The sequence below is a fragment of the Bubalus bubalis genome, chromosome X (assembly GCF_019923935.1).
Source record: "Bubalus bubalis isolate 160015118507 breed Murrah chromosome X, NDDB_SH_1, whole genome shotgun sequence".
NCBI classification, from domain to species: Eukaryota; Metazoa; Chordata; class Mammalia; order Artiodactyla; family Bovidae; genus Bubalus; species Bubalus bubalis.
This window is the reverse complement of record NC_059181.1, coordinates 74,634,682-74,659,867: the sequence shown is the minus strand read 5'-3', so window position 1 is coordinate 74,659,867 and position 25,186 is coordinate 74,634,682. Positions and strand designations below refer to the sequence as shown.

Genomic DNA, 25,186 nt, shown 5'->3' with positions numbered 1-25,186 from the left:
GGAGGCCTGGTGTCCTGCATTTCATGGGGTGGCAAATAATTGGACACACTGAGAGAAACTCCCCAGGTCAGTAGGTGCCCAATATGCTACTGGATATCAGTGGAGAAATAACTCCAGAAAGAATGAAGGGATGGAGCCAAAGCAAAAAGAATACCCAGCTGTGGATGTGACTGGTGATAGAAGCAAGGTCCAATGCTGTAAAGAGCAATACTGCATAGGAACATGGAATGTCAGGTCCATGAATCAAGGCAAATTGGAAGTGGTCAAACACGGGATGACAAGAGAGAATGTCGACATTCTAGGAATCATTGAACTGAAATGGACTGGAAAGGGTGAATTTAACTCAGATGACCATTATATCTACTACTGCAGGCAGGAATCCCTCAGAAGAAATGGAGTAGCCATCATGGTCAACAAAAGAGTCCAAAATGCAATACTTGGATGCAATCTCAAAAAAGACAGAATGATCTCTGTTCATTTCCAAGGCAAACCATTCAATATTACAGTAATCCAAGTCTATTCCCCAACCAGTAATGCTGAAGAAGCTGAAGTTGAATGGTTCTATGAAGACCTACAAGATTTTTAGAACTAACACTCAAAAAAGATGTCCTTTTCATTACAGGGGACTGGAATGCAAAAATAGTAAGTCAGGAAACACCTGGAGTAACAGGCAAATTTGGCCTTGGAATACAGAATGAAGCAGGGCAAAGACTGACAGAGTTTTGCCATGAAAATGCACTGGTCATAACAAACACCCTCTTCCAACAACACAAGAGAAGACTCTATACATGGACATCACCAGATGGTCAACACTGAAATCAGATTGATTATATTCTTTGCAGCCAAAGATGGAGAAGCTCTATACAGTCAGCAAAAACAAGACCAGGAGCTGACTGTGGCTAAGACCATGAACTCCTTATTGCCAAATTCAGACTTAAATTGAAGAAAGAAGGGAAAACCACTCGACTATTCAGGTATGACCTAAATCAAATCCCCTATGATTATACAGTGGAAGTGAGAAATAGATTTAAGGGCCTAGATCTGATAGATAGAGTGCCTGATGAGCTATGGAATGAGGTTCGTGACACTGTACAGGAGACAGGGATCAAGACCATCCCCATGGAAATGAAATGCAAAAAAGCAAAATGGCTGTCTGGGGAGGCCTTACAAATAGCTGTGAAAAGAAGAGAAGTGAAAAGCAAAGGAGAAAAGGAAAGATATAAACATCTGAATGCAGAGTTCCAAAGAATAGCAAGAAGATATAAGAAAGCCTTCTTCAGTGATCAATGCAAATAAATAGTGGAAAACAACAGAATGGGAAAGACTAGCGATTTCTTCAAAAAAATCAGATACCAAAGGAATATTTCATACAAAGATGGGCTCGATAAAGGACAGAAATGGTATGGACGTAACAGAAGCAGAAGATATTAAGAAGAGATGGCAAGAATACACAGAAGAACTGTACAAAACAAGATCTTCATGACCAAGATAATCACGATGGTGTGATCACTGACCTAGAGCCAGATATCCTGGAATGTGAAGTCAAGTGGGCCTTAGAGAGCACCACTACAAACAAAGCTAGTGGAGGTGATAGAATTCCAGTTGAGCTATTTCAAATCCTGAAAGATGATGCTGTGAAAGTGCTGCACTCAATCTGCTAGCAAATTTGGAAAACTCAGCAGTGGCCACATGACTGGAAAAGGTCAGTTTTCATTCCAATCCCAAAGAAAGGCAATGCCAAAGAATGCTCAAACTACTGCACAATTGCACTCATCTCACATGCTAGTAAAGTAATGCTCAAAATTCTCCAAGCCAGGCTTCAGCAATACGTGAACCATGAACTTCCACATGTTCAACCTGGTTTTATAAAAGATAGAGGAACCAGAGACCAAATTGCCAACATTCGCTGGATCATAGAAAAAACAAGAGAGTTCCAGAAAAACATCTATTTCTGCTTTATTGACTATGCCAAAGCCTTTGACTGTGTGGATCACAATAAACTGTGGAAAATCCTGAAAGAGATGGGAATACCAGACCACCTGACCTGCCTCTTGAGGAATCTGTATGCAGGTCAGGAGGCAACAGTTAGAACTGGACATGGAACAACGGACTGGTTCCAAATAGGAAAAGGAATATGTCAAGGCTGTATATTGTCACCTTGCTTATTTAACTTATATGCAGAGTACATCATGAGAAACGCTGGGCTGGAAGAAGCATAAGCTGGAATCAAGATTGCCGGGAGAAATATCAATAACCTCAGATATGCAGATGACACCACCCTTATGGCAGAAAGTGAAGAGGAACTAAAAAGCCTCCTGATGAAAGTGAAAGAGGAGAGTGAAAAAGTTGGCTTAAAGTTCAACATTCAGAAAACGAAGATCATGGCATCTGGTCCCATCACTTCATGGGAAATAGATGGGGAAAAAGTGGAAACAATGTCAGACTTTATTTTCCTGGGCTTCCAAATCACTGCAGATGGTGACTGCAGCCATGAAATTAAAAGATGCTTACTCCTTGGAAGAAAAGTTATGAACAACCAAGATAGCATATTGAAAAGCAGAGATATTACTTTGCCAACAAAGGTCCATCTAGTCAAAGCTATGGTTTTTCCTGTGGTCATGTACGGATGTGAGAGTTGGACTGTGAAGAAAGCTGAGCACCAAAGAATTGATGCTTTTGAGCTGTGGTGTTGGAGAAGACTCTTTAGAGTCCCTTGGACTGCAAGGAGATCCAACCAGTCTATTCTGAAGGAGATCAGCCCTGGGATTTCTTTGGAAGAAATGATGCTAAAGCTGAAACTCTAGTACTTTGGCCACCTCATGCGAAGAGTTGATTCATTGGAAAAGACCCTGATGCTGGGAGGGATTGGGGGCAGGAGGAGAAGGGGATGACAGAGGATGAGATGGCTGGATGGCATCACCGACTCAATGGACATGAGTGTGATGAACTCCGGGAGTTGGTGATGGACAGGGAGGCCTGGCATGCTGCGATTCATGGGGTCACAAAGAGTAGGGCACGACTGAGCGACTGAACTGAACTGAAGCTCTGGAGCTCTAATGTACATCATCCTGGTTTTAGTTAACAATACTGTACTAAACACTTCGAAGTTGGTAAGAGACTAGACTATACACTTCAAAGTTGCTAAGAGAGTAGATCTTAAATGTTGTCATCACACACAGACATAAATAATTGTCTGACATGAAACAGGCATTAGCTAACACTGCACTGGTAACCATACTGCAATACATAAATGTATCAAATCAACACCTTGCACTCCATAAACTTACACAATCCTATGTCAATTATATCTCAATAAAAACATGCTTGTTAACACCCAGGATCCTTTACACATTTTTAATGAAGCAATGACATTTTTCCATGGTGCATTAAAACTGGATTGCTAGAGGCAATCAATAAATTGTCAGGAATTTTGCAAGTTCATTGTTAAACACAGGCATTATTAAATATAATTAAATAAATGTATAAATAAGTAAATAATGTTAAAAACAAAGTAATAAATGTTCAAAATTCACCATCTCTTTGTTATTGTACCACACTTTACTATACCTGTCCTCTTGAGTATTTACATTTATTGTATTGTATGTGTATGATGATGTGGTACTGTACATTTCTTCCTAGCTCCATCATGTTGGTAGATTGAGCCATAGAGGGAATATTTTCACAATGGAAATAGAAAGATTTCTGATTCTACAAATCAAGCCCTGATCTATTGCTTTGTTCACAATTCAGATTTGTGAAAGTGATGAAGAAATGTCAACAGTGAAGATTAAGCTTGGAAATGTGACTGTCATGTTGGCAGCCATTGTACTGTGAATGGAATAAAAAGTTAAATAAATATTATTTGAGTTTAAAAATCTATCATGTGATTCAACAAAGAAGGAATTCTAAAGGACGTTCAAGATGGCAGAAGAATAAGATGGGGAGATCACCTTCACCACACAAATATATAAAAAGTCCATCTTAATGTGGAACAACATTTACAGAATGTTTTCTGAACTCTGGCAGAAGACCCCAGACTTCTGAAAAGGCAAACCAATGGCCTCAGAATGAGGCACAGCAAAAGAAACAGATTAAAAATAGGAAAAGAATTTTGGAATAGGGACCTGCATCCTAGGGAGGAAGTCCTGAAGGAGGAAATATTTCCTCACATTTGGAAACCCCTTCACGGGTGGGGTCAGTGAGGAGCTTCGGAATTTCAGAGGGAAACACAGCTACAGGTGGTTGCAAGACAAAATGGAGAGAATTCACTAAAGAAATAATTGCCAAAGAGCACTTCCCAGATAATAAGTGGCTTACATGACCAGGATTGGTTGCCTTAAAGATATTTTGAGGGGGCTAGTACGACACAGGTGAGGGAGTCCAGGGAAATGCCTGGGCCAGCTAGAGAGGCTAGGGATCATTGCAGTGGGAATGCTCTAACTCCACACACTTGGAGAATGCAGGACCCCACCTTCTCAAGTACAGTAAGTGGGGCAAGCCAGATGCACTCTGCAGCTCCAGAAGTAGAAAGTCCTCCAAGAATGCTAAAGGTGGAACTAGATGCAACTGCAGTTTGCAATACTAGAGAGGAGAACGTGAAAGCTAGATTTCTGCTAAGGCCTGCATGGGTGCCAGAGGTGGAGGACAGGAGGCCACCACGATCTCATTCCTAGGGGTTATAGCTACCACCAAGCTGTGATTGGCCACAAGTCGCTGGCCACACCTTCCTGGGAGCCTGAGCAGCTTGACTCTACTGAATAACCCAAAATCCAGGGCCACCTGTCCTGAGAAAGCCCACCATCTGCCTCAGATTGGCAAACTCCCGCAGTCTTGACCACAGCAGGCACTTCTCTCAACCCCAACTGTGTCTGCCATACCTCTCTTCCCTGCCCAACTGAACAAATGAGCCCTAATAAGCTGCTACTTCCGCCCCCTTGTGTCTGGGAAGGGAACAGACACCTGAGGGTGGCCTACAAACAGGCATGCTGCTGCTAAGTCGCTTCAGTCATGTCCAACTCTGTGTGACCCCATAGACGGCAGCCCACCAGGCCCCCCCCGTCCCTGGGATTCTCCAGGCAAGAACACTGGAGTGGGTTGCTATTTCCTTCTCCAATGCATATTGACTGGAGCACACTGTGTGGAAAGGTCAATAGAAAAGTCACAAGGACATTCTTCTTATTAAAACTTTCCATATATTTTTTCTTCTTTTTCATATTCTAATGCTGTTCATTATTTATTACTCCTTTAATTTTTATTTTAATAACCTGTGTCCTTTTTAAAAAACATTTTATTTTTTAAGTAAATTCATTTTATTTTCCTTTTTTATAGTACTCTTTAGTTACATTGTATTTTTCCACATGCTATTGATTTTGTATTTTTGCTAGTATAGTTTTAATATTCATTTTTACTTATAAGTATCTCTTTTGGATTAATTGCCATTTCTTTTTTGACTCTTATTTTTATATATTTTTTATATTCTCTTTTATCTCTCTTGTTTCTCTTTGTAAGTGTGTGAATTTCTTTGGGTGTTCTTGGTTGCTGAGTGTTGTTTTCACCATTAGTCTTGGGGTTTTGTCTTCTGTGCTGAGTGTCCTGTGAAGTCTTGGTATTACAGCAAGGGGACATGCCCAAACCCTGAGGTGGGAGATCCAAGTCCAGGACTTTGGACAACCAGAGAACTCCTGACCTCATGAAACATTAATTGATGAAAGATCTCCCAAAGGCCTCCATCTTAACACTAAGACCAATCCTCCTCCAAAGGCCAGCAAGCTCCAGCACTGAACACCTCACACCAATCCTTCAGCAAAACAGGAACAACTGTGAACATCAATAGACAGGCTGCCTAAAGCCATATCAAGCCCACAGACACTCCAAACCACAGTATTGGACACAGAACTGCCCTTCAGAAAGACAAGACCCATCTTCATCCACCAGAACACAGGCACAAACCTTCACCAACCAGAAAACTTTCACAAAGCACTGGTCCAACTTCACCCATGGAGAGTAGAATTCACAATTAAGAGGAACAATGACCTACCAGCCTGCGTAAAGGAGACCTCAAACATAGTAAAGTAAACAAACTGAAAGACAAACATGCAGCAGATGGAGGAAAATGGTAAACAACCACAAGACCAAAAAAAAAAAAAAAAAAAAATGAAGAGGAAACAGGCAATCTACTTGAAAAAGAATTCAGAGCAATGATAGTAAAGATGATCCATAATCTTGGAAATAAAATGGAGGCACAGAAAAATAGATTGGCGGCATGGATGAAGACGATACAAAAAATGTTTTAAAAGATTCTAGAAAAAATAAAGAGACAATCATCAATGAACAACTCAATAACTGAAATTAAAAATACACTAGAGGGAGCCAGTGGCAGATAACTGAGGCAGAGGAACAGGTAAGTGAGCTGAAAGATAGAATGGTGGAAATAACTGAAGCAGAGTAGAATAATGAAAAAAGAATAAAAAGAAATGAGGACAGTCTCAGAGGCCTCTGGAACAACACTAAGCACACCAACATTCAAATTATATTGCTCCCAGAAGAAAGAGAGAAAAAGAAAGGGTGTGAGAAGATATTTCAAGAGATTATAGTTGAAAAATTTCCCTAACATGGGAAAGGAAATAGCCACCCAAGTCCAGAAAGCCTATAGAGGTCCATACAGGATAAACATGCCAAAACACATATTAATCAAACTAATGAAAATCAAACACAAAGAACGAATATAAGCAGCAAGGGAAAAGCAACAAACAACACACAAGGGGATCCCCATCAGGCTAAGAGCTCATTTTCCAACAGAAACTCTGAAGGCCAGAATGGAGTAGCAGGATATGCTTAAACTGATGAAAGGAAAAAACCTACAATCAAGATTACTCTATTCAGAAAGGATCTCATTCAGATTCAAAGGAGAAATCAAAAGCTTTACAGACAAGCAAAAGTTAAGAGAATTTAGCACCACTAAACCAGCTTTACAGCAAATGCTAAAAGAACTTTTCTATACGGGAAACACAAGAGAAAGTAAAGGCCTACAAAAACGAACCTCAAACAATAAAGTAGATGGTAATAGGATCATACATATCAATAACTACCTCGAATGCAAATAGATTAAATGCTCCAACCAAAAGACCCAGACTAGCTGAATGGATAAAAAATCAATACCCATATATATGCTGTCTACAAGAGACCCACCTGAGACCTAGGGACACACACAGATTGAAAGTGATGAGCTGAAAAAGATGCTTCATGCAAATGGAAATCAAAAGAAAGTGGGAGCAGGAATACTCATATCAGATAAAACAGGCTTTAAAATAAAGACCATTACAGGAGAGAAGGAAGGACACTATATAATGGTCAAGAAATCAATCAAAGAAGAAGCTATAAGAATTATAAATACATATGCACTCAACATAGGAGCACCACAATACATGAGGCAAATGCTAATGACTAATAAATGGGAAATAAACATTAACACAATAATAGTCAAGGACTCTAACACTCCACTCACACAAATGAACAGATCACATAGACAGAATATTAATAAGGAAACACAAACTTTAAACAATATATTGGGTCAGTTGAACTTAAATGATATCTACAGGGCATTCCATCCAAAAAAAAAAAGAGTAGATTTCACTGTTTTCTCAAGTGCACATGAAACACTCTCCAGGATGGATAACACCTTGGTCACAAATCAAACCCTGATAAATTAAAATAAATAAATAAATCATTTCAAACATCTTTTCTGACCACAAAGCTGTTAGATTAGATAACTACAGGGTGAAAAAAAAGACATTAAAAAGTCAAACACATGGAGAGTAAAAATATGCTTCTGAATAACCAAAAGTTCACTGAGGAAATAAAAAAAAAAAATACCTAGAATCAAATGACAATGAGAACTCAAAATCTATGGGATGTATTAAAAGTAGTCCTAAGGGGGGAGGTAATAGCAATGCAAGCATACCTCAAGAAACAAGAAAGAAATCAAATAAATATCCTAACCTTACACCTAAAGCAACTAGAAAATAAGAACAAAATATCCCAAAGTCAATAAAAGGAAAGAAATTATAAAGATCAGCACAGAAGTAAATGAAAAAGATATGAAGGAGACAATAGCACAGATCAATAAAACTAAAACCTGGTTCTTGAAAAGATAAATAAAATTGGCAAGCCACTATCCAGACTCATCAAGAAGAAAAGGGAGGAGACTCAAATCAATAATATAAATGAAAAAGGAGAAGTTACATTAGACAAAGCAGAAATGCAAAGGCTCGTAAGGGAACACTATGAGCACCTTTATGCCAATAAAATGGACAAACTGGAAGAAATGGACAAATTCTTAGAAAAGTATAAACTTCCAAAACTGAATCAGAAAGACACAGAAAACATGCATAAACCAATCACAAGCACAGAAGACAAACAAAAGACCAGGACCAGATAGCTTCATGAGCGAATTCTACCAAAAGCTTAGAGATCTATCAACTAGCATACTCAAACTCTTCCAGAATATTGCAGAGGAAGGAAAACTCCCAAACTAATTCTACAAGGCCACCATCACACTGATACCAAAACCATAAAAAGATGTCACAAAAAAGAAAATTAGAGGCCAACATCACTGATGAACACAGACTCAAAAATCTTAAACAAAATTCTAGCAAACAGAATCCAATAACACATGAAAAAAGGATCATACATCATGATAAAGTGGGCTTTATCCCAGGGATGCAAGGGTTCTTCAATATATGCATATCAATCAATGCAATACACCATATTAACAAGCTGAAAGACAAAAATCATGTGATCTCTCAATAGATGCAGAGAAAGATTTTGACAAAATTCAATACACATTTATGATAAAGCTATCCATAAAGTAGGCATAGAAGGAACAAACTTCAACATACTAAAGGCCATGTATACAAGCCCATAGCAAACATGATTCTCAATGGTAAAAAAACTGAAAACATTTTCTCTAAGATTAGGAAAAAGTCACTCTTTCCACTATTATTCAACATAGTTTTGGCAGTCCTAGCCACAATAATCAGAGGAAAAAAATAAATAAATAAAAAGGAATGCATATTGGAAAACAAGATGTAAAACTCTCACTGTTTGCAGATGACATGATTCTATACATAGAAAACCTAAAAAATGCCACCAGAAAACTACTAGAGTTAATCAGTGAATTTAGTAAAGTTGCAGGATTATAAAATTAATACACAGAAATCCCTTGCTTTCCTACACACTAACATTGAAACCTCATAAAGAAAAATTAAGGAAATATCCCATTCACCATTACAACAACAACAACAAAGAATAAAATACCTAGGAATAGACCTACCAGAAGAGACAAAAACCTATATGCAGAAAACTATGAGACACTGATGAAATTAATCAAAGATAACACAAACAGATGGAGAGATATACCATGTTCTTTGACTGGAAGAATCAATATTGTCAAATTAATGTATTACCCAAAGCAATCTACAGATTCAATGCAATCCCTATCAAACTACTAATGGTATTTTTAGCAGAACTAGAACAAAAAATTTTAACAATTTTTCGGAAACACAAAAGGATTTGCAGAGCAAAAGCAATCTTGAGAAAGAAAAAGAGCTGAAGGAATCAACCTTCCTCAATTCAGACTATACTACAAAGTTACAGTTAACAAGACAGTATGGTACTGGCAATAAACCAGAAATATAGACTGTTGGACAAGGTAGAAAGCCCAGCGATAAAACCACACACCTACAGACACCTTATGTTTTACAAAGGAGGCAAAAATATACAATGGAGAAAAGACAGCCTCTTCACGAACTGGTGCCAGGGAAACTGGACAGCTACATGTAAAAGAATGAAACTAGTACCCCTCCTAATACCATACTCGAAAATAAACTCAAAATGGATTAAAGACTTAAGTGTAAGGCCAGAAACTATAAAGCTCTTAGAAGAAAACACAGGCAATGCACTCCTTGACATAAATCAACAGCAACATCCTCTATGACCCATCTCCTAGAGTAATGGAAATAAAAACAAAAATAAATAAATGGGACCAAAATAAATTTAAAAGCTTTTGAACAGCAAAAGAATAAATAAGGTGAAGAGACAACTCTCAGACTGGGAGAAAATAACAGCAAATGAAACAACTGGCATAGGACTAAACTCCAAAATATACAACCAGATGATGCAACTCAATAACAGAAAAACAAACAACCCAATGAAAGAGTGGGCAGAGGACCTAAAGAGACATTTCTCCAAAGAAGACATACAGATGGCTAACAAACATATGAAAAGATGCTCAACATTGCTCATTATTAGAGAAATGCAAATCAAAACTACAATGAAGTATCAACTCTCGTTGGTCAGAATGGCCATCATCAAAAAGCCTACAAACAATAAATGCTGGAGAGAGTGTGGAGAAAAGGGAACTCTCTTATGTGTTTGATAGGTATGCAAAATGATACAACCACTATGGAGAAGAGCATGGAGATTCCTTAAAAATCTATGAATAAAACTACTATATGACTCAGTAATCCCACTACTGGGCATATACTCTGAGGAAACCATAATTTAAAATGACATATGTACCCCAAAGTTCATTGCAGCACTATTTACAGTAGCTAAGACATAGAAGCAACCTAGATGTCCATCAACAGACAAATGTATAAGGAAGTTGTTGTATATATACACAGTGTACTATTACTCAGTTATAAAAAGGAATGCATTTGAGTCAGTTCTAATGAGGTGGATTTACCTAGAGCCTATTACACAGAGTGAAGTAAGTCAGAAAGAAGAAAAACAAATATCATCTATTAACACATATTTATGGAATCTAGAAAGACAGTACTGACGATCCTATGTGCAGAGCAGCAAAGGAGACACAGACATAAAGAACAGACTTTTGGACACAGTGGGGGTAAGGAGATGGTGGGATGATTTGAGCATTGAAATATATACTTTACCATATATAAAATAGATAGACAGTGGAGTTTGATGTAGACAGGGAGCCCAAAGCCAGTGCTCTGTGACAACTTAGAGGGAATGGGGGGCGGGGGGCGGGGATGGGACCTGGTATCAAGAGGGAGGGGACACAGGTATACCTATGTCCAATTCATGTTGATGTATGGCAAAAATCACCACAATATTGTAAAGTTATGATCCTCCAATTAAAAATAAATAAGTAAATATAAAAGAGATGTGGTACATGTATACAACGGAATATTACTTGGCCATAGAAAGAACACATTTGAGTCAGTTCTAATGAGGTAGATGAACCTAGAATCTATCATACAGATGAAGAAAGTCAGAAAAAACAAATATTGCATACTAACACATATATGTGGAATCTAGAAAGATGGTACTAATGATTGAAACCTATTTGCAGAGCAGCACTGGAGACACAGACACAGAGAACAGACTTGTGGACGCAGTGTGGGAAGGAGAGGTCGGGATGAATAGAGAAAGTAGCTTTGCAACATATACATTACCATATGTAAAATAGATAGCCAGTGGGAATTTGCTGTACCATGCAGGGAGCTCAAACCGAGTACTCTGTGACAACCTAGAGAGCTGTGATGGAGTGGGAGATGGGAGGGAGGTTTAAGAGGGAGGGGATATATGTATACCTATGGCTTATTCATGTTGATGTTTGGCAGATACCAACATAATATAAAGCAATTATCCTCCAATCTAAAAAAATTAAATTTAATACAGAAGGATTTCATAATATTGATGAAAGTGTGAACTCTTAATACAAATATTCACTGCTTCAACTTTGTCATTAACATAAACAGAAAATCACCTAACTTTCACAGTGAAATTTCATTCTTTTCTTAATTGCAAATATAGCTTGCTACAGTATAAGAACTCATCAAAAATCAATGACAGCATTTTCTGAAAATCAATTAGTTACAAGGAATTTACTGTAAAAAATAATGCCTATTTTATTATTATTTGTAAATTATGTGCTACATATATCTAGTATCAGTAATATACATGTAACATAATGTCCATATTTATTAAAATATTCTATATCTGTCTATCTACATATTTCATGTCTGTTTTTTTCCACACAGCCAGAGTTGTTAAACATTTACCAGCATACCACTATCTAATCATTTCATCTTTTCATTATTTTTCATTCAATGTACCTAAAAATTTAGACTTTGGTATACAGATGCAGAAAAGAGTAAATGCAAATTCTTGGCATATAAAAAGGCATAATATCCACGGGTAATGAGAATCCTATTTGTTTTGACATGTGACAAAGGCAAAGGTAATCATGTTCTTTTTGCTTATCTATGAAGTAAAATATAACCAAAATTTGAGGAGAAAGGAACCTAATGACATTGTACACAACTCCAAAGGTAGCCCCTTTGGATCTTTAAGGAAAAATATAAGCATCTGAATGCAGTTCCAAAGAATAGCAAGAAGAGATAAGAAAGCCTTCTTCAGTGATCAATGCAAAGAAATAGAGGAAAACAACAGAATGGGAAAGACTAGAGATCTCTTCAAGAAAATTAGAGATACCAAGGGAACATTTCATGCAAAGATGGGCTCGATAAAGGACAGAAATGGTATGGACCTAACAGAAGCAGAAGATATTAAGAAGAGGTGGCAAGAATACACTGAAGAACTGTACAAAAAAGATCTTCATGACCCAGATAATCACAGTGGTATGATCACTCACCTAGAGCCAGACATCCTGGAATGTGAAGTCAAGTGGGCCTTAGAAAACTGCCGGGAGCCAGTGAGGCATTCCACTCATGACAAAGGACATGAGGAAGGAGGCTCGGCATACGCAAAGGCGGGATTGAGCCTCAGGAGTCCCCCTGGACATTCTCGAGCATCTACCCCAAAAAAAAACAGAGTCTGCCTACTTTATTGCTTTGTGCTCTCACCTCTGACTTTACTGGGGGCTGTCCCCCACCACCATCTCGCTCTCTGTCAAAGAGTTAACCTACAGCTCCAATTAATAAAGTTCCTGGGCAATTAGGAGTGTTTAAATCCAAACCCCTCAGAAGGCTCTCTAAATCGCCTGACAAATTTACCCGGACACCTACAGCTATGCATACGATTGTTTACAGTCTCCCAGCCTCGAGAGGCACGGCAAGCTTAAGATATTCAAATAGCTTAGAGCCTCTCAGAGAGTTAGAAACTGTCAGTATAAAACTAGTAAAAGATTTCATTAATGAGCCAATGTTTGTTGACAAGTTTCCACATCCCCTGTATTGTATCCTTGAATGTGTATTAATTAATATAGTTGGTATGTAGAAAAAAAAAGTAGTGGCCTTGGTGCTAGTAATTTTAGACCCTTAAGGTAATAAATCTTTTCCTTTGTTGTAAACCCATTACACATCCGCCCTATAGGAATGCAATTTTATCTTCGAAAGATGGTGCCAAACCTTAAAATAATTACTCTTAGAGAAAATAAGTCTTTGTTGATAAGTCTTTGTCAAGAGTCATAAAATGTTAATAGGCCTTCTGGCTAGAAGATGATGTAAATCACCTAAACCATTTGTATACGATAAATTTGCAGGAAAGAAACCCTGGTTTTTGTTAAGGATCAAAGACTGCTGACTTTGCATCCCCTATTATCCTCTATGTGTAACAGGGTATATAAGCCCCTGTTGAAAATAAAGCTACGGGCCTTTCTCCCCAAAGCTTGGTCTCCCCATGTCATTTTTCTCCTTAACCTCCAGCTGAGTCTCCATCTGGAGTGCGGATATCCTCTGCGACCATTTATTTGCCTGGACTTCTAAGACCCACTCGAGAAGGTGTCTAAGGTGGGGCACCTTCCGCTATTCAAGAGGGCACCCATGGCCTCCGTGGTCAGAACTAACCTGGTGTCACAGGTTGTATTGATTTTTCCGTGTAAACCAAGCTACTCAGCTTCTTTTCTCCACTGAATTTTCCTACGGAGCTATCCTCATTCTATTATTCTTTATATCTTTGATGAATAAATAAATAAATAGTCGCTGACGCCACTCCCCTTCGAATACCCTGGATTAGCCGGGGCTGGACCTAGGCAGAAAACATCACTATGAACAAAGCTAGTGGAGGTGACGGAATTCCAGTTGAGCTATTTCAAATCCTGAAAGATGAAGCTGTGAAAGTGCTGCACTCAATATGCCAGCAAATTTGGAAAACTCAGCAGTCGCCACAGGACTGGAAAAGGTCAGTTTTCATTCCAATCCCAAAGAAAGGCAATGCCAAAGAATGCTCAAACTACTGCACAATTGCACTCATCTCACACGCTAGTAAAGTAATGCTCAAAATTCTCCAAGCCAGGCTTCAGCAATACGTGAACCGTGAACTTCCTGATGTTCAAGCTGGTTTTAGAAAAGGCAGAGGAACCAGAGATCAAATTGCCAACATCCGCTGGATCATGGAAAAAGCAAGAGAGTTCCAGAAAAACATCTATTTCTGCTTTATTGACTATGCCAAAGCCTTTGACTGTGTGGATCACAATAAACTGTGGAAAATTCTGAAAGAGATGGGAATACCAGACCACTTGACCTGCCTCTTGAGAAATTTGTATGCAGGTCAGGAAGCAACAGAACTGGACATGAAACAACAGACTGGTTCCAAATAGGAAAAGGAATACATCAAGGCTGTATATTGTCACCCTGCTTATTTAACTTATACGCAGAGTACATCATGAGAAACGCTGGGCTGGAAGAAACACAAGCTGGAATCAAGATTGCCGGGAGAAATATCAGTAACCTCAGATGTGCAGATGACACCACCCTTATGGCAGAAAGTGAAGAGGAACTAAAAAGCCTCTTGATGAAAGTGAAAGAGGAGAGTGAAAAAGTTGGCTTAAAGCTCAACATTCAGAAAACGAAGATCATGGCATCCATTCCCATCACTTCATGGGAAATAGATGGGGAAACGGTGTCAGACTTTATTTTTGGGGGCTCCAAATCACTGCAGATGGTGACTGCAGCCATGAAATTAAAAGACGCTTACTCCTTGGAAGGAAAGTTATGACCAACCTAGATAGCATATTCAAAATCAGAGACATTATTTGCCAGAAATGGTAACCCACTCCAGTACTCTTGCCTGGAGAATCCCATGGATGGAGAAGCCTGGTAGACTACAGTCCACGGGGTTGCAAAGAGTCGGACATGACTGAGCGACTTCACTCACTCACTCACTCAGTCAAGGCTATGGTTTTTCCTGTGGTCATGTATGGATGTGAGAGCTGGACTGTGAAGAAGGCTGAGTGCCGAACAGTTGATGCTTTTGAACTGTGGTGTGGGAGAAGACTCTTGAGAGTCCCTTGGACTGCAAGGAGATCCAACCAGTCCATTCTGAAGAGATCAGCCCTGGGATTTCTTTAGAAGGAATGATGATAAAGCTGAAATTCCAGTACTTTGGCCACCTCATGCAAAGAGTTGACTCATTGGAAAAGACTCTGATGCTGGGAGGGATTGGGGGCAGGAGGATAAGGGGACAACAGAGGATGAGATGGCTGGATGGCATCACTGACTCGATGGACGTGAGTCTGAGTGAACTCCAGGAGTTGGTGATGGACAGGGAGGCCTGGCGTGCTGCGATTCATGGGGTTGCAAAGAGTCGGATAAGACTGAGTGACTGAACTGAACTGAACTGAAGACGCTATATTAGAATTTGACTTCTCGGCAACTTCCATTAGTAGAAATCCAAAGCATTATAGATGTCCACATTGACTCTCCAGCCTAATCCCCTTTTATTTCCCTATAGGAAAGGCTGTGGTCTTTTCTTATCTCCCAAAAATACATTGTGCTTTCCAATCCCTATCCCTTCACTCAAACTCTTCATTAGGGATGACCCTTCCTCACAAACTACTATTTGAAGAGTCCTGTCCCCAGTACACCACTAGGACTAACCATCAGTTCATAATCCACTAATCTGTTCTAAGAAGGCTGATGCTGTTCTCAAAAAACTCAAGATTTTCTATAATACCCCAATATGCATATATATTTTTTGTGTATATTTACCACTTCAGAGAAATCCTATGCCTTTGTCTGTTGAAAAATATCAGTTAGGAAAGGATCTGTAAAGCATTCTGTACATCTAAAAGTGTACATCAGTTCAGTTCAGTCGCTCAGTCTTGTCCGACTATTTGCGACCCCAAGAATTGCACCATGTCAGGACTCCCTGTCCATCACCAACTCCTGGAGTTAACTCAAACTCATGTCCATCGAGTCGGTGATGCCCTCCAGCCATCTCATCCTCTGTCGTCCCCTTCTCCTCCTGCCCCCAATCCTTCCCAGCATCAGGGTCTTTTCCAATGAGTCAACTCTTCGAATGAGGTGGCCAAAGTACTGGAATTTCAGCCTCAGTATCAGTCCTTCCTATGAACACCCAGGACTGATCTCCTTTAGGATGGACTGGTTGGATCTCCTTGCAGTCCAAGAGACTCTCAGGAGTCTTCTCCAACACCACAGTTAAAAAGCATCAATTCTTCGGTGCTCAGTCTTCTTCACAGTCCAACTCTCACATCCATATATGACCACTGGAAAAACCATAGCCTTGACTAGATGGACCTTTGTTGGGAAAGTAATATCTCTGCTTTCTAATATGCTATCTAGGTTGGTCATAACTTTCCTTCCAAGGAGTAAGCATCTTTTAATTTCATGGCTGCAGTCACCATCTGCAGTGATTTTGGAGCCCAGAAAAATACAGTCTGACACTGTTTCCACTGTTTCCCCATCTATTTCCCATGAAGTGATGGGGCCAGATGTCATGATCTTCATTTTCTGAATGTTGACCTTTAAGCCAACTTTTTCACTCTCCTCTTTTACCTTCATCAAGAGGCTTTTTAGTTCCTCTTCACTTTCTGCCATAAGGGTGGTGTCATCTGCATATCTGAGGTTATTGATATTTCTCCTGGCAATCTTGATTCCAGCTTGTGCTTCTTCCAGCCCAGCGTTTCTCATGATGTACTCTGCGTATAAGTTAAATAAGCAGGGTGACAATATAAAGGCTTGACATACTCCTTCTCCTATTTGGAACCAGTCTACATGCAAACATACATATATATTTTTTCAAGGGATTAGATATGGTAAACTGCACTTGAAAAACTGAAGAACTATGGATGGAGGTCCATAATATTGTACAGGAAGCAGTGAACAAAACCATTCCAAAGAAAAAGAAAAAGCAAGAATGCCAAGTGGTTATCTTATGAGGCTTTACAAATAGTAGAAGAAAGAAGAGAAAAGTAAGAGAGAAAATAAAAGGTTCATGCATCTAAACGCAGAGTTCCAAAGAATAGCAGACAAGAAGGCCTTCTTCAATGAACAGTGCATAAAAATAGAAGAAAACAGCAGAAGGGAAAAGACTAGAGATCTCTTCAGGAAAACTGTAAATATCAAGGGAACATTTTGCCCAAAGATGGGCACAATAAAGGACAGAAATGGTAGAGATCTAGTAAATGCTGAAGCGATCAAGAAGAGATGGAAAGAATAGATGGTGGAAAGATTACATGGAAGAACAGTACAAAAAAGATCTTGATGGACAGGATAACCATGATGCTGTGGTCAGTCACCCAGAGCCAGACATTCTGGAGTATGAAGCCAAGTGGGCCTTAGGAAGCACTGCTGTTAATAAAGCTAGTGGATGTGTTGGAATTCCAGTAGAGCTATTCAAAACTCTAAAGGATGATGCCACCAAAGTATTGCACTCAATATGTCAGCAAATCTGGAAGACCCAGCAGTGGCCACAGAACTGGAAAAGATCAATCCTCATCCCAATTCCCAGGAAGGATAGTGCTAAAGAATTTTCTAACCATCAGACCATTGCACTCATCTCCCATGCTAGTAAGGTCATGTTTAAAATCTTGCATGCCAGGCTTCAGCATTACGTGAACCAAGAACATCCAGACATCCAAGCTGAATTTAGAAAAGGCAGGGGAACCCGAACAGAAGGGGATTCCAGAAAAAACATTTATCACTGGTTCATTGATTATGCTAAACCCTTTGACTATGTGCATCATAACAAACTGTGGAAAGCTCTTAAAGATGGGAATACCAGACCATCTCATCTGTCTCCTGAGAAACCTGTATGCAGGTCAAGAAGCAAGAGTTAGAACCCTGTTTCGAACAACTGATTGGTTCAGGATTGATAAAAGAGTATGACAAGACTGTCTGCTGTCACCCTGTTTCTTTAACATATTCACTCAGTACATCATGAGAAATGCCAGGATGGATAAGATGAGTTACAGGATGGAATTAAGATAGGTGGGAGAAACATCAACAACCTCAGATATGTGGATGATATCACTCTAATGGTAGAAAGTGAAGAGGAACTAAAGAGCCTCTTGATCAGGGTGAAGGAGGAGAGTGAAAGAGGCGGCTTAAAACTAAAGATTAAAAAAAAAAAAAAAAAAAAAAAAAAAAAAAAAAAAAACCTAAGAAAATGGCATCCAGTCCCATTAATTTATGGCAAATAGAAGGGGAAAATGTGAAAGTAGTGACAGATTTCTCCTTCTTTGGCTTTAAAATCACTGTGGAGGTGATTCCAGCCATGAAATCAGAAGATGATTGCTTCTCAGCAGGAAAGCTATGACAAGCCTATACAGTGTTGAAAAGCAGACATTACTCTGCTGACAAAGGTCAGCATAGTCAAGGCTACAGTCTTCCCAGTGGTCACAAACAGTTGAGAGAGCTGGACTATAAAGAAGGCAGAGTGCCAAAGAATTGATGCCCTCAAACTGTGGTGCTAGGGAAGACTCCTGAGAGTCCCTTGGACAGCAAAGAGATCAAATCAGTCAATCTTAAGAGAAACCAACCCTGAATGCTCATCGGAAGGACTGATGCTGGAGCTCCAGTATTTTGGTCACCTGATCTCAACAGCCAACTCACTGGAAAAGTCCCTGATGCAGGGAAATATTGAGCGCAGAAGGAGAAGAGGGCATCAGAGGATGAGATGGCTGGATGGCATCACTAATGATGCAATGGACATGAACTTGGGCAAACTTCAAGAGTTGGTGAGGGACAGGGAGGCCCAGCATGCTACAGTCCATGGGGTTGCAAAGAGTCGAACACAACTGGGTAACTAACACAACACATATATTTACTGATATATGAGTGTCTGCAGTTTACAAGTGAAAACTGTTAATATTATTACTTTTACTATCACCATCATAATTTTTCAAGATGTCTCCTTTCCATTATTACCACCTGTTGTTTTTCACCTGCAACATCAATAGGATTTAATTGCTTGAAATAAATTAGGAAAGTTCAGAATACTGAAAAATGAACTGGAGAGTTGGCATTACAGACAGGCATTATAATATATTCACAAGGGACTTTTAATAGTAGATTTGGCAGTCTGATTTTAATCAGTTTTTTGCACAAGGGAATGTTTGAAGATAATGTTGAGGAAAGATTTTTCTGACTGAACTATGCAGTATAGTTTGGAGCAGAGAGCTAGGAAACCATCATGTGTACTAAGCCACTTCAGTCATGTCTGAATCTTTTGAGATGCTATGGAATGTAGCCTGCCATTCCCTCCTCTGTCCATGGGATTCTCCAGGCAAGAATGCTGGAGTAGGTTGCTATGCCCTCCTCCAGGGTATCTTTCCAACTCAGGGATAGTACCTGCATCTCTTACATCTCCTACGTCTCTTGCATTGGCAGGCAGGTTCTTTACCACTAGTGCCACCTGGGAAACCCCAGGAAACCATAAAAATAACAACAACAATAGCAACAGCAATGAGGAGGATATGAATTAGTTGGAAGAGGAGTGGAAATAAGAAAAAGAGGAGGAGGAAGAGATATAGCACCTGTAGCTGCTGCTGCTAAGTCGCTTCAGTCGTGTCCGACTCTGTGCGACCCCAAAGATGGCAGCCCACCAGGCTGCCCCGTCCCTAGGATTCTCCAGGCAAGAACACTTGAGTGGGTTGCCATTGCCTTCTCCAATAGCATCTGTAGCTAATATTTACCAAATACTATATACAAAAACACTAAAGATAATTATCTTTGGCAATATTTACAACAGTTTTCAGCATTGGCATTATCTCCATTTTGGAGATAAAGCAATGAAAGTTGTGAGCAGTTGAGTATAGTGCACAAGGTCACAGTAAGTTTTATCTGAAATGTAAATCCAGGCACCCTGACTCTTGAGTCTAAATTTGAAACCACTCTGCTGAATAGTTTAGACATGTGATTTCTCTGAGGTTGCTATACACCCATGATGGTCCAAGATAAGATTAACTCAACAGTATTTTGATAAAATTTCACTTGAGAACTGTCAATTAGACAATACTTAGTTTACAATTGAGAATATACTTGTATCTTCCTACTGGGGACTACTATAGACACCAAAGATATATACTACAACAGTAGGTTGAAAGGGATTAAAACCAGAAAATACGGAAACTCAAAAGAATCTAAGAACTTCAGAACTCAGGAGAGAGAGGTCATATTAATGCTTAAAACTAGCTAAATGGAAACTCTTTACATTTAAATCTGGGTTCAAAGTATCAATCTTATACAATGCTAATAAGTGATCATCAAATTTTATAATTGAGTGCTTATATATTCTACCTAGGATGACAATAAATTTTTTAAACATCCATAAACTGTTAACTCATACATAAACAATTTAAGTTTATATATACTAGGAAATTTACAAATGAATCTCCCAGTGCACTTTCCATACCTGCCATGGCTAACTACATGTAACAATTTTTCTGTTATGTTCTGTGACTGAAAATTAATAAATTAGTATCTCTTTGATGAAATATATCCATATTCTAACAGTCTCTCTGTGTATTCACTTGCAAATTTTTCACATTTGTAAGACACATCTTTAGTACCATGGTAAATCAATCATAAGAAATTCTCTGGTAAACAGGTATACCTCCTATGAAAAATGAAAAAAAAAATCCTACTGTTTAATAGCTCTTACACACTAGCAAAAACACAAAATAACTAATAATAGTCCACCAATACCTTGGACATCATACACCATATCACACACACACACAGCTTAAACAGTACAGAAGAGAAAGGATAGTGTTGCCAACTCTCAGTACATCTAAAATGTCAGAGCCAAAAGAGATGAGGTCCTAAAACTTTTACAGAACAAACTTAAATGGTCTCCATGCAAAGTGAAAATTAGCCATCCAGATGTTTCCAGCTGGGTAATTAATGTACAGAAAAGATCCCATTTGACTCAATTTTGTTCCACATTACAGGCAGCTGTTAATAGTAGCAATTCCAAAGCAATTTAGTAACTATACTTTGAATCATAAAATTATAAAGGTGAGTATATCCATCTTATCATATTCAGTTCTTAGCATTACACCAAATTATTTTTTACTTAACATTTCTCAATAGATTTTGCTGTTGCTATTACTATTATTTTCTTACCTGATCTTCTCCTTGCATAGCTTGCTCTTCAACTTTGTCCTAAAGGGGAAAAATAATTTATGAAGAAAATACAGCAAAGGAAAAGAAAATCAAAAATTTTAAAAAGAGGTTAAGCTAAAAAAGCAAAGATGAGTTAGTAGTAATTTCTGCATAGTGATTTTCAGTTCTACTTCTGTGGGAATTGCTTAAATGCATTAAATAATATTATTTTAGTACAGTTATTTAATCATCTACAAATCAACCTGACTATATCTATTTGCAAGCAACATTTCTACATCTTATAAAACATTTATTTTTGTGAAATTTTGTAAACAAGGCTTTTACGATCAAACTATTCTATCTCTTAAGCTTCTGGCATCTCTCTCGTTCAAGATTACTGATTCATCATCTGAAATATTAATAATATGTATATGTATTTAGTTCCCACCCCCATAACTGTAGATAAAATTCACCTGAGTCTGGAGACTTCTACTCTTGGGAATTTCATTTCTCAGAAAAGCAAACCATGATAAGAACTCTTTCTCTAGTTCAAATTCTGACTACAAAAGAAATGTTTAAAAGTCACAGTATCCACAGGAGAGAGTAACCATGTTATCTTATAGTTAGTAAGTATTAATGAAGGAAAGGAATGGTAGGTATAGTCAGACACATGTCTTGCTATTAATAGAATGACATTTCCAGCAGCTGTCCAAATAGTTCAAATCCCCCATCACAACTGTAATGTACCTCAAAGTCAGTATAAAAATCAACCAGCTACCAATTCTTGAATTTAACTGTGAATGGACTTGAGGAACTTCCGGCTTTATAGGCTTTGTAAGTGATAAATCACCTATTTAGATATTTAACATAATTTCCCTAACCTTCAGCTTATCATGCCATCTGCCACTACAGAGCCAGATACAGTGAAATAGTTGACCATGTACTAATCTTTAAACTACACATCTATAGTCTTTATATTTAACTTTACTTTCTATTCATAGGGCAAGAAAAAATGAGATTGTAGAAGACCAAAAATATCAAGTTATTTGAATTGTATAGCTTTATAATTAGTTAAGATTTTTCCCTTGAAATGTTGAAGAATAGAAAGAAAGATGAACTTCAATTTTAAACATAAAACTGGTCAACCACTTGTAAAAGAATGAAACTAGAGCACTTTCTAACACCATACATTAAAATAAACTCAAAATGGATTAAAGATCTAAATGTAAGACCAGAAACTAAAAAAATCCTAGAGGAAAACATAGGCAAAACAACAGGATCCTCTATGACCCACCTCCAAGAATAATAGAAATAAAAGCAAAAATAAACAAATGGGACCTAATTAAACTTAAAAGCTTTTGCACAACGAAGGAAATTATAAGCAAGGTGAAAAGACAGCCTTCAGAATGGAAGAAAATAATAGCAAACGAAGTAACTGACAAAGAATCTCAAAAATACACAAGCAGCTCTTGCAACTCAATTCCAGAAAAATAAACGACCCAATCAAAAAATGGACCAAAGAACTAAACAGACATTTCTCCAAAGACATACAGATGGCCAATAAACACATGAAAAGATGCTCAACATCACTCATTATCAGACAAATGCAAATCAAAACCACAATGAGGTACCATTACAGGCTGGTCAGAAAGGCTGCTATCCAAAAGTCTACATACAATAAATGCTGGAGAGGGTGTGGAAAAAAGGGAACCCTCTTACACTGTTGGTGGGAATGCAAACTAGTACAGGTGCTATGGAGAACTGTGTGGAGATTCCTTCAAAAACTGGAAATAAACTGCCATACGACCCAGCAATCCCACTGCTGGGCATACACACTGAGGAAACCAGAATTGAAAAGAGACACGTGTACACCAATGTTCATCAATGTTTACAATAGCTAGGACATGGAAGCAACCTAGATGTCCATCAGCAGATGAATGGATAAGAAAGCTGTGGTACATATACACAATGGAATATTACCCAGCTATTAAAAAGAGTACATTTGAATCAGTTCTAATGAGGTGGATGAAACTGGAGCCTATTATACAGAGTGAAGTAAGTCAGAAAGAAAAAACCCAATACAGTATATTCATGCATATATATGGAATTTAGAAAGATGGTAACGATGACCCTATATGCGAGACAGCAAAAGAGACACAGAGATAAAGAACAGACTTTTGGACTCTGTGGGAAAAGGCGAGGGTGGGATGATTTGAGAGAATAGCATTGAAACAAGTATATTGCCATATGTGAACTAGATAACCAGTCCAGGTTTGATGCATGATACAGGGAACTCAGGGCCAGTACACTGGGGTCAGCCTGAGGGATGGGATGGGAATGGAGGTGGGAGGGGGATTCAGGATGGGGGACACATATACACCCACAGCTGATTCATATCAATGTATAGCAAAAACCACTAACTGTAAAGTAATTAGCCTCCAATAAAATAAATTTAAAAAATAAAAAAAAATAAAAAGAACCAAGTTATAGAAACAAAATAAATAAACATATATTGGTGGTAAAGCAAAGCAAGTATTGTAAAAGTTAACAAATCCAAAAATTAGTTGCATAAGCTCCCTTCACAGAACAGAGATTCATCCATTTATCTTTGGGTGAAAAGGTTTAAGTATTTGAGTAATCAGTTTAGATCAACTTCACTATAATTATAATATAACGAATGAAATGAAGATAGCCAAAGTGATAATGTCTTAGAGCATACTATTAGTTATCCATAACAGTTGTATCACAGAAGGCAGAGTAAAACTATGTCTAATTTACATTCATAAGCAGTCCCAATTATTTTCATATCTAGGTATTTTACCAGTACACTTAAGGATATTTCATTAATAATGTAAGCTCCACAAATGCTGCTATTGATTAGCACACATTGCTCGGGGATAACTTAGTAAATTAGTTAACTGATTTTTTTCCTTTATATTTAATTTGTTTAAAGTTATTGAAATATAACTTCATTGTACTTGAAAAAAAGGAAAGAATAAAGAGCATTTTAATGAAAAATTTTGTGCATGTCAGAAAGGTTTATGTTTTCAGATGGGAGACACATATTTTTAAATTTTATTATTAAATAAGCCCCAAAAAGGTCACTGCAGGTAAGATTAATATGAATGAGTTGTCTTGAAGCTAAGAAATGAGTTACCTGAGCTTTCCTTCTAACTGCTGAAGAGTAAGCCATCTGCTTCATCATCATTTAAATCACATTCCATTCTCATAATTTATAACCATTTTTTATAGTGGCATGGAATTAAGAGGCAAACTAAGAGGCAAAAGGAAGGCTAAAGGAAACTGTACAGTAACCTGAGGATATGAAAACACTGCTTGGCAGGCTGATTTCACTGGAATTTTTAAAGTATACTTTAAGAATTAGTTCCACCATGGAAGTAAAGGTAATCATTTTTTTATTACATCCCTCTAGTCAATATTTCAAGAAGTGTCATATATGAATATTAACTTTCAGAATGTCTACTGCTCTATTCCCAGTTCCAAAGTACATGAGGTTTTTTGTTGTTTTTTTTTTTTAAATTTTACATAATTGTATTAGTTTTGCCAAATATCAAAATGAATCCGCCACAGGTATACATGTGTTCCCCATCCTGAACCCTCCTCCCTCCTCCCTCCCCATTCCATCCCTCTGGGTCGTCCCAGTGCACCAGTCCCAAGCATCCAGTATCGTGCATCGAACTTGGACTGGCAACTCGTTTCATACATGATATTTTACATGTTTCAATGCCATTCTGCCAAATCTTCCCACCTTCTCCCTCTCGCACAGAGTCCATAAGACTGTTCTATACATCAGTGTCTCTTTTGCTGTCTCGTACACAGGGTTATTGTTACCA

General features: G+C 38.2%; 1 protein-coding gene across 10 annotated transcripts in view; it reads right to left on the bottom strand.

The window, feature by feature from the left end:
* LOC102398822 overlaps positions 1–25,186 on the bottom strand; it is a 472,058-nt gene that overhangs the window by 400,327 nt on the left and 46,545 nt on the right. For 7 of the 10 annotated variants that reach the window (XM_044936730.2, XM_025276189.3, XM_025276191.3 and 4 more), the window contains one exon: positions 21,354–21,392. The exons of the other annotated variants lie outside the window; for them this stretch is intronic. In XM_044936730.2, coding sequence (XP_044792665.1) covers positions 21,354–21,371 — 18 coding nt within the window. In that variant the 5' untranslated portion in view covers positions 21,372–21,392. The remainder of the gene's footprint in view (positions 1–21,353; positions 21,393–25,186) is intronic. 10 annotated transcript variants of the gene reach the window in all.